Source organism: Rhinopithecus bieti, unplaced genomic scaffold (genome assembly GCF_001698545.2).
Source record: "Rhinopithecus bieti isolate Rb0 unplaced genomic scaffold, ASM169854v2 scaffold_1058, whole genome shotgun sequence".
NCBI lineage: Eukaryota > Metazoa > Chordata > Mammalia > Primates > Cercopithecidae > Rhinopithecus > Rhinopithecus bieti.
Genome location: NW_016803341.1, coordinates 867,492 through 883,324, shown reverse-complemented (window position 1 = coordinate 883,324; position 15,833 = coordinate 867,492). Strand labels below are relative to the sequence as shown.

At 47.8% G+C, this 15,833-nt stretch overlaps 1 protein-coding gene across 1 annotated transcript; it reads left to right on the top strand.

Annotated features, from left to right (window-relative positions):
* Positions 1-9,928: 9,928 nt before the first annotated feature.
* On the top strand, positions 9,929-14,889 carry SPR (sepiapterin reductase). The gene is made up of 3 exons (XM_017876752.1): positions 9,929-10,541; positions 11,112-11,402; positions 14,080-14,889. The coding sequence occupies exons 1-3, from the start codon at positions 10,238-10,240 to the stop codon at positions 14,268-14,270; spliced, it is 786 nt and encodes a 261-aa protein (XP_017732241.1). The 5' UTR covers positions 9,929-10,237; the 3' UTR covers positions 14,271-14,889.
* The last annotated feature ends 944 nt before the right edge of the window (positions 14,890-15,833 follow it).

The window sequence follows — 15,833 nt, the reverse complement described above, 5'->3', positions numbered from 1 at the left end:
CCCAAAGTGCTGGGATTACAGGCTTGAGCCACCGCGCCCGGCCAATCAGCTATAATTCTTATTGACACACCTCATTTGTCTTACTGGCATTGTTAAACACATTATACTGATGGTAACATATAATTTTGAGGGAGGCTGACACTGGCATCTTCTAATCTGGGGAGTGGGGTCACTGCAGAGAGTACTGTAAGCAGGGACAGAGGCTCCATAGATTAGAACCAGGCAGTGACAAGAGGAGAATGTGCGCTGCAAACAAGCAGGTGCATATGGGAGAAAACCTGTTGTAAACAGGGAAACATGGAATGCTTGTGGGGGCTACGAACAGTATTCTGTGCTTCAGCTGTAGATCTGCGACCAAGATTCAACAGTAACAGAAAAGTGAATAGTGAGTAGGTTTCATGTAAACTACACATCCTGCCCTTGGCATTTTTCTATTCCTTACCTCTATTCTCTCTTGAACCTACTTCAATCAAACTTTTGTACCCACCATTTCACAGAAACATCTCATATGAAGGTCATCAATGACTTCCATGTTATTAAATCAATTCTCTATGTACTTGACTTATCAGGAGTTTGTGACATTTCAATAACACATTTCTTCTTGAAGTACTTTTAAAACTATATTATACTTCCAAGACATCACATTTTCCTGATTCTCCTCCTGCCTCCATGGCCAGTGGTTCTCAGGCTAGGAATGTTAGATTTAACAAACAAAAATGCAGTTAAGCCTGAATTTCAGATACATAACAAATAACTTTGTGTATAAGTTTATGCCAAATATTGCATGAGATAATTATGTACTAAAAATTATTTATTTAAAATATAACTGGGTGTCCTTTATTTCATTTGGTAACTCTGTATCTGCCTGTTTTTCTGGATTCCTCCTTATCTCCACAACTTCTCTTCTCCATCTGTACTCATTCCCTAAGTAATCTCATCCTATCTTGAGGCTTTAAAAACTGTCTGCTGAAGACTTGCAAATTTGTATCAACAGTCCAGACTTCTCCATTTTACTCCAAACTTACATATATGTCTATGACGTCTCCTCTTTGATATCCAGTGGGCATCTCAACTTAACACATCCAAAACTGAATTTTTTTTTTTTTTTTTTTTTTTTTTTTTTTTTTTTTTTTTTTTTTTTTTTTTTTTTTTTGAGAGGGAGTCTTGCTCTGTCACACAGGCTGGAGTGCAGTGGCAAGTTCTGGGGTCACTGAAACCTCCACCTCCTGGGTTCAAGCGATTCTCCTGGCTCAGCCTCCCAAGCAGCTGGTACTACAGGCATGCATCACCACACCTGGCTAATTTTTGTATTTTTTGGTAGAGATGGGGTTTCACCATGTTGGCCAGGCTGTTCTTAAACTCCTGGCCTCAAGCGATCTGCCAGCCTTGGCCTCCCAAAGTGCTGAGATTACGGGCGTGAGTCACTGCACCCAGCCCCAAAACTGAACTTTAATCTCCTCCAAAGAATCCCGCTCCTTCTGCAGTCTTCCCCACCTCAGAAAATGGCAATTTTTATCCTCCCAGTGCAAAGGCCCCAAACTGTGGAGTCATCACCGATTATTCCCTTTTTTGTATACTCCATCTCCATGTCTTCAGCAAATGCTTTTGCCTTCTTCTTCAAAATGTATCCCCAAATGAATCACATCCCCAGAATCTCTCATCTGTAATATAGAAACAACCTCCTAGTCTCCTTGCTCCTCCCTAGAGTCTATGGTTTATTCTCAATACTGAAGCAAGAATGATTCTGAGTCTAAGCAGATCCCTTATGCTCAGATCCCTCCAGTGCTTTCCCATCTCTCTCCCAATAAAAGGAAAACCTTTACAACCACCTGTAAGGCCCTGTACACATTTGGTGTTCCATGACTTCTCTGATCTCTCTAAATTCTCTCTGCCTTGCTAACACTACTAAAACAACCCTGCCCTTTTCCTGTTCTTCAGACAACCCAGGCACCATCCCACTTAGGAGCCTCTGTGCTTTCTGTTTTCTCTGCCTGAAATAGTCTTCCACTGGATAGCTGTATGGGTCACTCTCCCACCTCCTACTGCTCTCTTCTCAAATACTATGCTTTCAATGTGGCATTCTCTGATCACCCAGTATAAAATTGCAAGCACTCTCCACCTCAGTACTCCATAATTACCATCCTTGTTTTATTTTCCTTTGAAATGTATCATCATGTGTATTAGTCTGTTTTATGCTGCTACAACAGAATACCTGAGATGGGTAATTTATAAACAATAGAAGTTTATTAGGCTCATAGTTACAGAGGGTGAGAAGCCCAAGAGCATGGCACAAGAATCTGGTGAGGGCCTTCATGCAACACCATTCCATGGCAGAAGGCAGAAGGGCAAAAGAGCATGTGTGAGATTGAGAGGAGGAAGAAAGAGCCAAAAAACTCTTTTTATTTTTTTTTTCTTTTTTTGAGAATGGAGGTCTCGCGTCTGTCGGCCCAGGCTGGGAGTTGCAGTTGGCGTTGACCTCCGGCTCACTGTAAGCTCTGCCTCCTCGGTTCACGCCATTCTTCGCTGCCTCAGGCCTCCCCAGTAGCTGGGACTCACGCCCCCACCACCATTCTCGGCTAATCTTTTTGTATTTTTAGTAAGGACAGGGTTTCAACCATGTGTAGCCAGGCGGAATGGTCTTACAATCTGCTGACCTTGGATCCCGCCACCTTGACTCCCAAAGTGCTGGGGGATTACAGGTGTGAAGCCCACCGCACCCAGCCGTTTTTTCTTTTCTTTTTCTCTCATTCTTTTTTTTTTTTTTTTTTTATAGAATCTTACTCTGTCACTCAGACTGGAATGCAGTGATGCAATCTCAGCTCACTACAACCTCTGCCTTCTGAATTCAAGCACTTCTTATGCCTCAGCCACCAGAGTAGCTGGGACTACAAGCATGCACCACCACACCCAGCTAATTTTTTGTATTTTTAGTAGAGATGGGGTTTCCCCAGGTTTCCCAGGCTGGTCTCAAACTCCTGAGCTCAGGCTATCCATCTACTTTGGCCTCTCAAAATGCTGGGATTACAGGCATGAGCCAGTGCCTAACCCAAACTCACTTTTATAACAAGCCCACTCCTGCAATAATAACTCACTCCTGTGACAATGACATTAATCCATTCACAAGGGCAGAGCCCGCCTGGCCTAATCACTTATTATGCTCCACCTCCCAACACTGTTGCATTGAGGATTAAGTTTCCAACACATGGCTGGGTGTCGTGGCTCACACCTGTAATCCCAGCACTTTGGGAGGCCCAGGTGGAAGGACTGCTTGAGTCCAGGAGTTTGAGATCAGACTGGACAATATAGTGAGACCTCATCTCTACAAAAAAATTAAAAATTAGCTGAGCGTGGTTACATGCATCTGTAGTCCCAGATACTTAGAAGGCTGAGATGGGAGGATCTCTTGAGCTTGGGAGATGGAGGTTGCAATGCACCTAGATCGCACCACTGCACTCCAGCTTGGGTGACAGAGTGAGACTCTGTCTCAAAAAAGAATTTCCAACACATGAACTTTGGAGCACACATTCAAACCATAGCTCCATCCAACATACTTTTTTTTTTTTTCCTGTTTCTCAGTTTTACTTTTTTTTTTTTTTTTTTTGTTTCTCTCTCCAAAAATGTAAGCTTGAGGAAGACAGGAATTTTTGCCTATTTTGCAAACTGATGTATCTCCAGCACCTATATGTAGCACGAATGTGGTGTCTTCAAAGCCTGGTACTTGGTAGGCACTCAATAAATAGAATAAATAGTTATTGAATGAATGCATAAATAAATGAATGAATGAAACTAAAGAATATGCATAAAGCAGCTGTCACCAGGTGATAGATTATTGAGAAATCCCAGATCAAAAGAAGCAATAAAGAAAAGATGAGTTTGGGAGGGTAATGAAAAGTTCAGTCTTGGCAGAGAGGAAAGCAGAGGGATCTGGCTGTCTTTTCCTTTTTTTCAAGCTACCAGTAAAAGGCAGGAGCTGTCCAGCATGGACCTCCTGAAGTTAGAGTGTCGCTGCAGGGACGAAAGCCTGCTTTCCTAACCCTGCTCAGGATCACTTCATTGCCATCCTTCTTATCAAATACACCTTTGTTCCCTGTGTGCTTCTCCTTCCCAGTCCTTTTCCCTTTACTCAAATGTGACCAGAAAGCCCATAAGCTACATGAAATCTTATTGTTCCCATGCTTTTCAAAAAGCTTTACTCACTCCAGTAACTTCCATGCCATAAAAGTGATGACTGGGATGACAGAAACAGTGTCTTCATAAATGTATCCATTGAAATGAGTTTGGTGCTTCCTTCCTGTGTATCTCTCAAAATCAGCTTTTAAATGTGGTGAAAAGCCAAGATTGGGGGCCCAATAGTCTAGCAAATTTCTTAATGAGAAAGCCCTGTTCTCTATCACACACCCTAGTCGGCTGAGTTGTGTGTCCCCCTTCCCCAACCTCAAAAGACGTGTCTACTTGAAACCTGTGAATATGATCATATTTGGAAAAAAACTATGCCCTTATCTGTAGCTATAATTAAATTTAGTTTCTTGAGATGAGATAATCCTGGATTCAGGACAGGTCCTAAATTCAATGGCAGGTGTCCTTATAACAAGAGGAAAGGACAGAGGCACAGAGAGACATAGAGGGGAAGGCCATGTGAAGTTAGAGGCAAAGTTTGGAGTTACACAGCTATAAGCCAAGGAACGACAAGGATTGCTGGCAGCAATGCCCAGAGCCACCAAGAGCTGGAAGAGACAAGGAAGAATTCTCCCCCTAGAGACTTTGGAGGGAGTATAGCCCTGCTGATACCTTGATTTCAGAATTCTGCCCTCCAGGCCAGGTGCAGTGGCTCAAACCTGTAATCTCAGCACTTTGGGAGGCCAAGGCAGGCAGATCACTTGAAGTCAGGAGTTTGAGACCAGCCTGGCCAACAGGGAGAAACCCTGTCTCTACTAAAAACACAAAAATTAGCAGATGTGGTGGTGCACACCTGTAATCCCAGCTACTCAGGAGGTGAAAGGCACATCTTTTTTTTTTTTTCTTTTTTTTGAGATGGAGTCTCACTTTGTCGCCCAAGCTGGAGTGCAATGGTATGATCTCAGCTCACTGCAACCTCCACCTCCTGGGTTCAAGCAATTCTCTGGCCTCAGCCTCCCAAGTAGCTGGGATTACAGGCATGTGCCACCACACCCAGCTAATTTTTGTATTTTTAGAAGAGATGAGGTTTCACCATGTTGGTCAGGCTGGTCTTGAACTCCCGACCTCAAGTGATCTGCTTGCCTTGGCCTCCCAAAGTGCTGGGATTATACGCTTCAGCTACCATGCCTGGCCAAAAGGCACGTCTTACTTGGCAGCCAGCAAGAGAGAGCTTGCACAGCGGAACTTCCATTGATAAAGCCATCAGATCTTGTGAGACTTATTCACCACCATGAGAAGAGCATGGGAAAGACCCACCCCCATGATTCAGTTACCTCCCATCGGGTCACTCCCACAACATGTGGAAATTGTGGGAACTACAATTCAAGATGAGATATGGGTGGGGACAGAGCCAAACCATATCATTTCACCCCTGGCCCCTCCAAATCTCATGTCCTCACATTTCAAAACCAGTCATGCCTTCTGAACAGTCCCTCAAAGTCTTAACTCATTTCAGCATTAACCCAAAAGTCCACAGTCCAAAGTCTCATCTGAGACAAGGTAAGTTCCTTCTGCCTCTGAGCCTGTAAAATGAAAAGCAAGTTAGTTACTTCCTAGATAAAATGGGGATACAGGCATTGGATAAATGCAGCTATTCCAAATGGGAGAAACTGGCCAAAACAAAGGGGCTACAGGCCCCTTGCAAGTCAAAAATCCAATAGAGCAGTCATTAAACCTTAAAGTTCCAAAATTATCTCCTTTGACTCCAGGTCTCACATTCAGGTCACACTGATGCAAGAGGTGGGCTCCCATGGGGCTCCCATGGTCTTGGGCAGCTCTGCCCCTATGGCTTTGCAGGGTACAGCCTCCATCCTGGCTGTTTTCATGGGCTGGTATTGAGTGTCTGCTGCTTTTCCAGGCTCATGGTGCAAGCTGTCAGTGGATCTACCATTCTGATGTCTGGAGGATGGTGGCCCTTTCTCACAGCTCCACTAGGTAGTGCCAGTGGGGACTCTGTATCAGGGCTTCAACCCCACATTTCCCTTCTGCACTGCCCTAGCAGAGGTTCTCCATGAGGGTCCCACCCTGCGGCAAACTTCTGCCTGGACATCCAGGCATTTCCATACATCCTCTGAAATCTAGGTGGAGGTTCCCATATCTCAATTCTTGACTTCTCTGCATTTACAAGCTCAACACCACATGGAAGCTGCCAAGGCTTGGGGCTTTCACCCTCTGAAGCCACAGCCCAAGCTGTACCCTGGCCTCTTTTAGCCATGGCTGGAGCAGCTGGGACACAGGGCATCAAGTTCCTAAGCTGCACACAGCAGAGGGTTCTACGCCCAGTTCATGAAACCATTTTTTCCTTCTAGGCCTCTGGGCCTGCAATGGGAAGGTCTCTGACACGTGAAGGTCTCTGACATGCCCTGGAGGCATTTTCCCCATTGTCTTGGCTCCTTGTTATGTGTTTGGCTCCTTGCTACTTATCCAAATTTTGGCAGCCAGCTTGAATTTCTCCCCAGAAAATGGGGTTTTCTTTTCTATTGAATCATCAGACTGCAAATTTTCCAAACTTTTATGCTTTGCTTCCTCTTGAATACTTCACTGCTTAAAAATTTCTTCTGCCAGATACCCTAAATCATTTCTTTCAAGTTCAAGGTTCCATATATCTCTAGGGCAGGGGCAAAATGCTTGCAGTCTCTTTGCATAGCAAGAGTGACCTTTACTCCAGTTCCCAACAAGTTCCTCATCTCCATCTGAGACCACCTCAGCCTGGACCTTATTGTCCATATCACTATCAATATTTTGGTCAAAGACATTCAACAAGCCTCTAGGAAGTTCCAAACCTTCCCACACTTTCTTATCTTCTGAGCCCTCCAAACCGTTTCAACCTCTGCCTGTTACCTGGTTCCAAAGTCACTTCCACATTTTAAGGTATCTTTACAGCAGTACTCCACTCTCAGTACCAATTTACTGTATTAGTCCATTTTCCCACTGCTGATAAAGACACACCTGAGGCTGGGCAATTTATAAAGAAAAAGAGGATTAATGGACTCACAGTTCCACATGTCTGGGGAGGCCTCACAATCATAGTTGTAGATGAAGGGTGAAAGGTGCATCTTACATGGTGGCAGGCAAGAGAGAGCTTGTGCAGGGGAACTCTTGCTTATAAAACCATCAGATCTCACGAGACTTATTCACTATCATGAGAAGAGCATGGGAAAGACCCACCCCCATGATTCAATTAACCTCCCACTGGGTCTCTCCCACGACATGTGGGAATTGTGGGAAATATAATTCAAGATGAGATTTGGGTGGGGACACAGCCAAATCATATCATCTACCAATATTTATTATCTGTCTGTTTTATTTTAGCCATCTTAATGGATATAAAGTGTTATCTTATTGTAATTTTGATTTGTATTTCCCTGATGGCAAATTATGTTGAATATCTTTCTATGTGCTTATTGACCATTTGTGTAATTTCTTTGGATAAATGTCTGTTCATATCCTTTGCTCACTTTTTCATTTTATTTTTGACTTATAAATATGGTTTTTGTTTGTTTGTTTGTTTTGTTTTGTTTTTTGAGGTGGAGTCTTGCTCTATCTCCCAGGCTGGAGTGTAGTGGTATGACCTTGACTCACTGCAACTTCCGCCTCCTGGGTTCAAGCAATTCTCCTGCGTCAGCCTCCTGAGTAGCTGGGACTACAGGTGTATGCCACCATGTCCGGCTAATTTTCATATTTTTAGCAGAGACAGGGTTTCACCATGTTGGTCAGGCTGGTCTTGAACTCCTGACCTCAGGTGATCCACCCGCCTCAGCCTCCCAAAGTGCTGGGATTATAGGCATGAGCCAAGTATGGCTCATTTTTAAAACTTTTGTTATTTAGAAATAATTTCAGACTTTTACAAAGTTGCAAGAATAGTATAAAGAATTCCTGAATACTTTTAATGCAGATTTCCTAAATGTTAACATGTCACCATTGCCTTATTCATTCTAATTTTTTTCTGAAACATTTGAAAGTAAATTGCAGATATGATGCCCCTTTACTAAATACTTCTGTGTATTTCCAAAAACAAGAACACTCTCTGATATAACAATAGTTCATTGGTCAAAGTCAGGAAATGATTCAATGCTAATAACTAACTCTGCAGACCTTATTCAAATTTCACCCATTCCCCGACCCATGTCCTTTATCAGACTTACGCTTTTAACACAATTTTTATGTATTTCTTACCTTTCAGGCATTTGTATCTTTTTTTTAAAAAGTTATTGTTGGCCAGGTGCAGTGGCTCACACCTATAATCCCTGCACTTTGGGAGGCCGAGACAGGAGAATTGCTTTAGCCCAGTTAAAACCCCCCTGGGAAAAAAAGAAAACCCATCTTTAAAAAAAAAAAAAAAAAAAAATTAGCGAGATCAGATAATCGTCTTCCTCAGAAAAGAAGAATTTTCCAGACCCTCTCCTAGTATAGGAAAACCACATTCTCCTTAGGGGCTGTTTCCAAGTGGTTCCTCCTAAAAGCAGCTAGGTTCAGAAGAGGCTAGGTCTGATTTTTTGCCATTCCTTCATTGTTCCCTCCTTTTCTTCAAAATCTTGCAAATGGTAGAAATTTAATAAATGTCAAATGAATGGATGGATGGGATCGTGCTTTCATCAACCTGTCTTCTAAGACCTGAAGAGCAGGGAGAAGCTATTAAAATTCTTTAAATAGTAGGCTGTTGGGCCAATGAGATCTCTATCTTTCAGTGTGAATAGGTAAGTGAAAAGCAGGGCAACTTCAAATGGTATACACATATACAGAGTCCTATCAGCGTTAAAATAGACAAAGCTTAAAAACAATTAGCCAGGTGTGGTGGTGCACACCTGTAATCCTAGTTACTCAGGAGCCTGAGGTGGAAGGATTGCTTGAGCCCAAGAGTTCAAGGCTGCAGTAAACTGTGATCACACCTCTGGACTCCAGTTTGGGCCAAGAACGAGACTCTGTAAAAAAAAAGAAAAGAAGAAGAAGAAGAAGAAAAAAGAAAAGAAAAGAAAAAACCTTCCTCCAAGTTGTTTCTTCCTTGGAGTTGGCAATAAGAGGAAAGGCGATAACTTTGCTGTTTAGTCCCAGGGGAGGGATCAGCCCTGTGGGGAATTGGGCTAAGTTATCAGAGGTTACTTACTGCCGTTGCTAAACTCTAAAGAGATTCATTTTTTAAAAACTGATACATAATATTTGAACATATGTATATACACAATGCAATACCATTTGGCCACAAAGAAGGAAACCATGAAGAGATTCCTTTTTAATATATGTAGCTGCATGCCAACTTGTCTCACGTTCCCCTTCTCCTAGAAAAAAAAAAATGTGGATTTTCTGAAGCACCTACCTGGAGGTACATACAGATGATTTCGTAAACTTGAAGCTGAGAGTGGATGGAATTGCTACTAGGAAGACTGTAGCATGAGCAGGAGCAGAATCCTGGGGAACACACTTTTAGGGACAGGACTCAGAAATCTCAGAGAAGCAGGGGTTACTGGTGGGAGCACGAAGCTGCTCAGAGCCTAGTAAAAGGAAAAGGTTTTAATATCATTTGAAGCCACTGTGGTTCTCCCAGAGGAAGCTCCTGTCATCCAGAGAGCAGTGAGCTCCCAAGCAAGCAGAGACTTCAATCCCTAAACGAGCATAAGCTTCATTCAGGGCATTCACTGGCCACGACCAGGGACGCCCAGCACCTAGTGCAGGGCTTGTCCTGGAAGAGGTCAGTAGTGCAAAGAAGTTAGGGCTGGAAATGGGAGGAAATTCGAGCATGCGTCCCAGTCGGAGGTTGAGCTTGCGGACGAAGAACAAGGCAGCTCTGAGAACCAGGCTAGGGCTTTCCGTGTGGGCCGCGCCTGCAGGCCCTCTCTGTTGTCCCACTTGGCACGGACTGGGCTACCGCCCACAGCTTGACTTCCGCCACCAGGGACCAAGGGAACCAGATCCCAAGGGAACCAGCAATCCTGGGCGCTCGCGGCCAGAAGCCTGAGGTTCCCTCCGGGCCCCGGCAGGGCGGCCCCGCCTACACCCGTTGCGGTCCCGCCCCCCGCGACCGCCCCGCCTCCCTCGGGTCCCAGCGCCGCCGGCGGAGGACAGTAGCATGGAGGGCGGCCTGGGGCGTGCTGTGTGCGTGCTGACTGGGGCCTCCCGCGGCTTCGGCCGGACGCTGGCCCCGCTCCTGGCCTCGCTGCTGTCGCCCGGCTCCGTGCTGGTCCTTAACGCCCGCAATAACGAGGCACTGCGGCAGCTGGAGGCCGAGTTGGGCGCCGAGCGCTCTGGCCTGCGCGTGGTGCGGGTGCCCGCCGACCTGGGCGCCGAGGCCGGCTTGCAGCAGCTGCTCGGCGCCCTGCGCGAGCTCCCCAGGCCCGAGGGGCTGCAGCGACTGCTGCTCATCAACAACGCGGGTAAGACCCCGAGACTGGAGCGGGCTCCCCATGTGAGAGCCCACTTCCTCCACCGCTGGGGAATTTAACAGCGACTCCTAGGGAGTCAGATAGGACGCCTAGAAATGTAAAACCCTAGTTGTTCCAGCTTGAGTAGCAAGTGGAGGCGAGGTGTACAGGAAGATTCGGTGCCGTCGGGGCAACAGTCTGCCCCCACTTCCTGGAAAATTGGCCAGCCGGGTTTTCCAAAGCGCCTGTAGAACTTTCCCGATCCCCTTGCTCTGCGCCCTCTGGCGGAGGCCTGAGTCAGGGCTTCGAGTCTCCAAACAAGTAAAGTCGCTGCTTCTCCAGAGGACCCCTAGAGCTCTCCCTCAGCAAGTCAGGTGCCTCCTCATTCTGCAGCTTGGGATGGCCGGGTTCCCCAGGTGTGTCTTTCCGCAGAGCTGGGGAAGAGAGAAGCCTCTTCAGAAGCGCTGGGCAGCTTCCTCCTCTAGGTCTGCATGGGAAGAGGATATCTGGAAGAACTTGGGAGGGCTGGGGGAGAAGAAAGCCCCGCCTGCCCTGAGTTACTCCTAAGGGTTGGTTTTTCAGGCTCTCTTGGGGATGTGTCCAAAGGCTTCGTGGACCTGAGTGACTTCACTCAAGTGAACAACTACTGGGCGCTGAACTTGACCTCCATGCTCTGCCTGACTTCCAGCGTCCTGAAGGCCTTCCCGGCCAGTCCTGGCCTCAACAGAACCGTGGTTAACATCTCGTCCCTCTGTGCCCTGCAGCCTTTCAAAGGCTGGGCGCTGTACTGTGCAGGAAAGGCTGCTCGTGATATGCTGTTCCAGGTCCTGGCACTGGAGGAACCTAATGTGAGGGTGCTGAACTATGCCCCAGGTAGGTGGGAAGTCCTGCCATCCCTGTCCTCCAGAACCCACTGGTGCGCCTCTGGGGGCTGGGCAAGCGGCCTAGTCCACCCCCTCCAGGAAACAACCCACAGGATTTTGTCCTTGAATTCTGATCCATGACCCCTTAGGGGAAATACAGACCCAGGGGAAATAGAGCTGGTAGGGTCCGGGGATACTGGCAGAGAGTGAGGAGTTGCCTGGACTGGAGGGTGGGGCAGGAAAGTCTGAGGTATTAGATGGAGTTTGGGAGAAGACTGGGGTTTATGTACCAGGCCTTCCTCATGTGAAATGGGGAAGACGCTCCCTGCCTCACAGGGCACTTTGGAAGACTGAATGAGATACTGTATGTGAAAATGACCCTGACCTGTGAAGTGTTGCCTCATTGTTAAATAGGACTGACCACACTATTGCGCTATGCATCTGTGTGTTCTCAACACCTAGCAAAGCACTACACTAAGGCAAGCTGCAGGACATGCTAGCTGTATGGAGAGCAGACAGGCATTGTTGAGTGCTGACCATCCCTGGCTGAACTCTGCTGGAACACTATTGAGGATACTGGGATAAATACAATAGAGCCCTTATTTTCATGAACACCAAAGGACAGGGAGTCTTGTGATACTGGGTCTGGTTTCTGATGCTGCAGCCCCCCTTTCTTAATAGTGAGGAGTCTCTTTTAGGCTTAAGGTTGCTGCAATCGGAAAGTGGTGACAGAGTATCCATGGAAAACCTGAGCAACTTGGGCAGAGATCCAGTAGTCTGTGTCCCTGGGGAACAGGATCAGGATCCCAGGGCAGACAGGTAGAATGGCCTGCACAAAGCACATATGTGGCAGGCCTGCATCCCCCCTTGTTTCCAAGTCCTTCCTCACGTTCTCCTGTACCCCAGCCCCTACCATCCCTGTCCCCCAACACACATGCACAATTATTCTTGCAACCAACATTCAACTCATCATCCACTCTGAGCTCAGCCCAAGGACTCGCACAAACAATGGTGACCAAATGTAAGCTACAACCAGGAGCAGAGCAGACTCCAAGAGGCCACATGGCTGCATTTGGTCTCAGGAGGCTGCCCTGGGCATTATGAGGGAGCTGAGATTTTCAGGAGGTCCCCAGGGCCTGAACCAAGGCAGAGGCCAGTCTGGTTTTCATTTTGGTCTCAGGAAGAATGTTGTAACAGGTGCTCAGAGATAGAATGGGCTGTTTGGAAAGGCAGCAAGTTCCCTCTCAGCAGGGATGCACAGGTCATTGGAAAAAGTCAAGGACCAGGAGATAAATTTCTCCCTCCAACCCTGGAATTCTCTGATTTTCTGCCCTTGAGGACCATTAACTGCAAATACTGGGGTGCATGAGTGATTCTTATGTGAAGAATGGAACGTGCTTGCAACAGTTCAAAAAGGGGACAATTCCCTTTAGGTGGGGAGACTAGAGATGGCTTTATTGGAGGTAGCTGAACTGGACATTGACCTTGGTTGTTAGCAGATGGAAGGCGTTCCCGAAGAAAGGATATAAAGGTGCGAAGGCTCACTGTGGGTGTGGCAGGTCTTCCGGTTTGCCTGTAGGGTAGGTGTGCCCAGAGGAGGGCAGACTAGGATGCTTTGAGTACTAGGCCAGGCTAGTGGGAAGCTATTGAGGGGTTTTGAGCAGAGGAGTGTTGTGATCCCAGTGATGTTTTTGTTTGTTTGTTTCTTTGTTGAGACGGAGTCTCGCTCTGTCGTCCAGGCTGGAGTGCAGTGGCGCGATCTCGGCTCACTGCAAGCTCCGCATCCCAGGTTCACGCCATTCTCCTGCCTCAGCCTCCCGAGTAGCTGGGACTACAGGCGCCCGCCACCATGCCCAGCTAATTTTTTGTATTTTAGTAGAGACGGGGTTTCACCGTGTTAGCCAGGATGGTCTCGATTTCCTGACCTCGTGATCCGCCCGTCTCGGCCTCCCAAAGTGCTGGGATTACAGGCGTGAGCCACCACCCTTGCCTCGGCTCAGGCAATTCTAGCACCTCAGCCTCCAGAGTAGCTGGGATTACAGGTGCATGCCACTACGCCTGGCTAATTTTTGTATTTTTAGTAGAGACGGGGTTTCATCGTGTTGACCAGGCTGGTCTCAAACTCTTGACCTTAAGTGATCCACCTGCCTCAGCTTCCCAAAGTGCTGGGATTGCAGGTGTGAGCCACTGCAGCCGGGCCCCAGTGATGTTTTAGTGGAGTGAGTTTAGTAGAGCTACAGGAGCTGAGGCAGGGAGAGAAGCAAGCTTGTAAAAAGGACCTGATTGTCGGGATACGTACACGCTGAAGGGTCCTACCTGGTGCCTGGTTGGCTGTGGGGGCGAGGAGGGGAGGGAAGGAGGAGGTGATGGAGGTTTTGAGTCTGAAAAGAATACTTCATTAATAGAAATGGGAATGTCAGGAGGTGGTGCTGGTTGGACAGGAGATGAGAATCTTGGTTTTAGACATGGTAATCTAGAGGGTCCATGTTCATTGGGCTTTTGAATTTCAGTCCAGAACTTGATAATGACAAATTGGAGCCTTTGGCAACCCTGACCACACATTTCAGCCAAGATGACGTGTTTCCTCCGGCCAGACCTGACTCAGCCCCACCCCCGACATACAACAGGGACCTGAAACCTGCCCTGCCTCGGCCATGTTCCCTCATCATCTGCTTTTCATCCTCTAGGTCCTTTGGACACAGACATGCAGCAGTTGGCCCGGGAGACCTCCATGGACCCAGACATTCGAAAAGGGCTGCAGGAGCTGAAGGCAAAGGGGAAGCTGGTGGATTGCAAGGTGTCAGCCCAGAAACTGCTGAGCTTGCTGCAAAAGGACGAGTTCAAGTCTGGAGCCCACGTGGACTTCTATGACAAATAAGCCCACGTTTTTGGCTTCCTAAACCTTTTCGTCCCCACTTTCAGACGTACCCCAGAGCCCTGTGGCTCCCCACACCCTGCCATAGGGGCAGTCCTGTCTTACACATAGAAGCACTCATGCCTGCTGCCCTGCCCTCAGGCACAGCCAGCTGTGAGCTCCCAGATCTTGGCCTTACCCATTGTCAGGAGTCTGTGCTGTGCACCCTAGATTATGAAGATGGTAGGAGAGAGGTTATGGGTGTTGGTGTTTCTATCCCCAGGAATAGAACTTAAGGAGTGGGAAGAGCAGGAAAAGAAGCTGGAACACAGAAGAGAGGAGGTTGTGTCTCCTGCTCATAGCAAGCCTGTGGGGAGAGGGAAGAGTGATCTGGTGTCGAATAGGAGAACCCATGTAGATTCGCAGATGGCCTAGATGGGAAGAAGAGCAGATGGTACAAGTTCCAGCCCACATAGATGCCCCTTGCTGAAGGTAGCAGGACCTTCTTTTGAACTTTGTGTCCTCACTCTGATGTCTCCTTCCTCCTGAATCTACCACCCCTCCCCCAGGCTGGGAGAAGGGGCTCCTCGGTGTCTGTATACATGCCAAAGGCAGATACAAATAAAATACAGATTGTCCTTTTTTCATGCTTGCTTTCTCCTCTGATACAGGGTCTGTGACTAACTTCCTGGTTCACTGGGCCCAAGGTCATTCCCGAGGCAGTTAACCCAAAAGTGAGGTGTTGTCCTTATTTCCTAGGGAGCTGTCCTGGGGCCATCTGCCTCCAATCATCAAGCCCCACTCAGTGCCAAGCCCAGGTCGAAAGTTGCCCACAATCGGCATGCCTGCTCTTTTGTATTGTTGCCCACACTGACCCCAGCCTTGACAGCCCTTTTCTCACCCTGGGCTATTCAGAATACCCATCTTTTACAGCCCAACTTACAGCCTGCCCTCTGCATGGCCCTGGAGCCTGGGTCTTTTCCCCGACTCTGGATTCCCAGTTCCACCCACTGTCCACATGGCAATGTTGTGAATGGATACCAGCTGCTATTGGCCCTCTTGGTGTTGCCATCTGGCCCAGCCCATGGTCCAGGTCCTCAGTGGGGTGGGCTTAGGACCAGCATGCCTTTGGGGGAGATGGGCAAGATTCCAAGAAATGGAAGCTCTGAGAAATCAGGGCTTCATCCAAGCCAATCCTTGTGCAGGTTGGTAGACATAGGCTAGACTGGGAGCTCCACAGCAGTGGTGGTCTGCAGCCAGCACCCTGGCCCCTGGCCATATTTGGGAGGAGGGAGCGTGGTCCGCTGCCGGCTGACTCCAGGACGCCGCCTGCCTCTGAGTGTGCATAAGGGAACTCCTCCTTGTGCTCAGCAGAGGGCGCATGGAGGCTGCGCCTCTTGCTGAAGGGCAGGCCCTGCCTGCTCCCCTAGGAGGGAATGGGCGAACTCTTACCTGGTCCAGCAGAGGCATTATCCTCATGCCCCCATTGAAGTAGAAATCACTGGGCTCAGGTTCCTGCTCTGCCACAGCTGGTAGCCCAGGGCAAGTTTCTTCTCTGTGCCTCAGTTTCCTTATCTGAAAAATGGA

Bases quoted from the DNA above. Each gene is read 5' to 3' on its own strand.
- SPR (XM_017876752.1), top strand. From the start codon at position 10,238: ATGGAGGGCGGCCTGGGGCGTGCTGTGTGCGTGCTGACTGGGGCCTCC. The intron at 10,542-11,111 runs GTAAGACCCCGA...TTGGTTTTTCAG, and splicing joins GCTGCTCATCAACAACGCGG to GCTCTCTTGGGGATGTGTCC. The intron at 11,403-14,079 runs GTAGGTGGGAAG...TTCATCCTCTAG, and splicing joins GGTGCTGAACTATGCCCCAG to GTCCTTTGGACACAGACATG.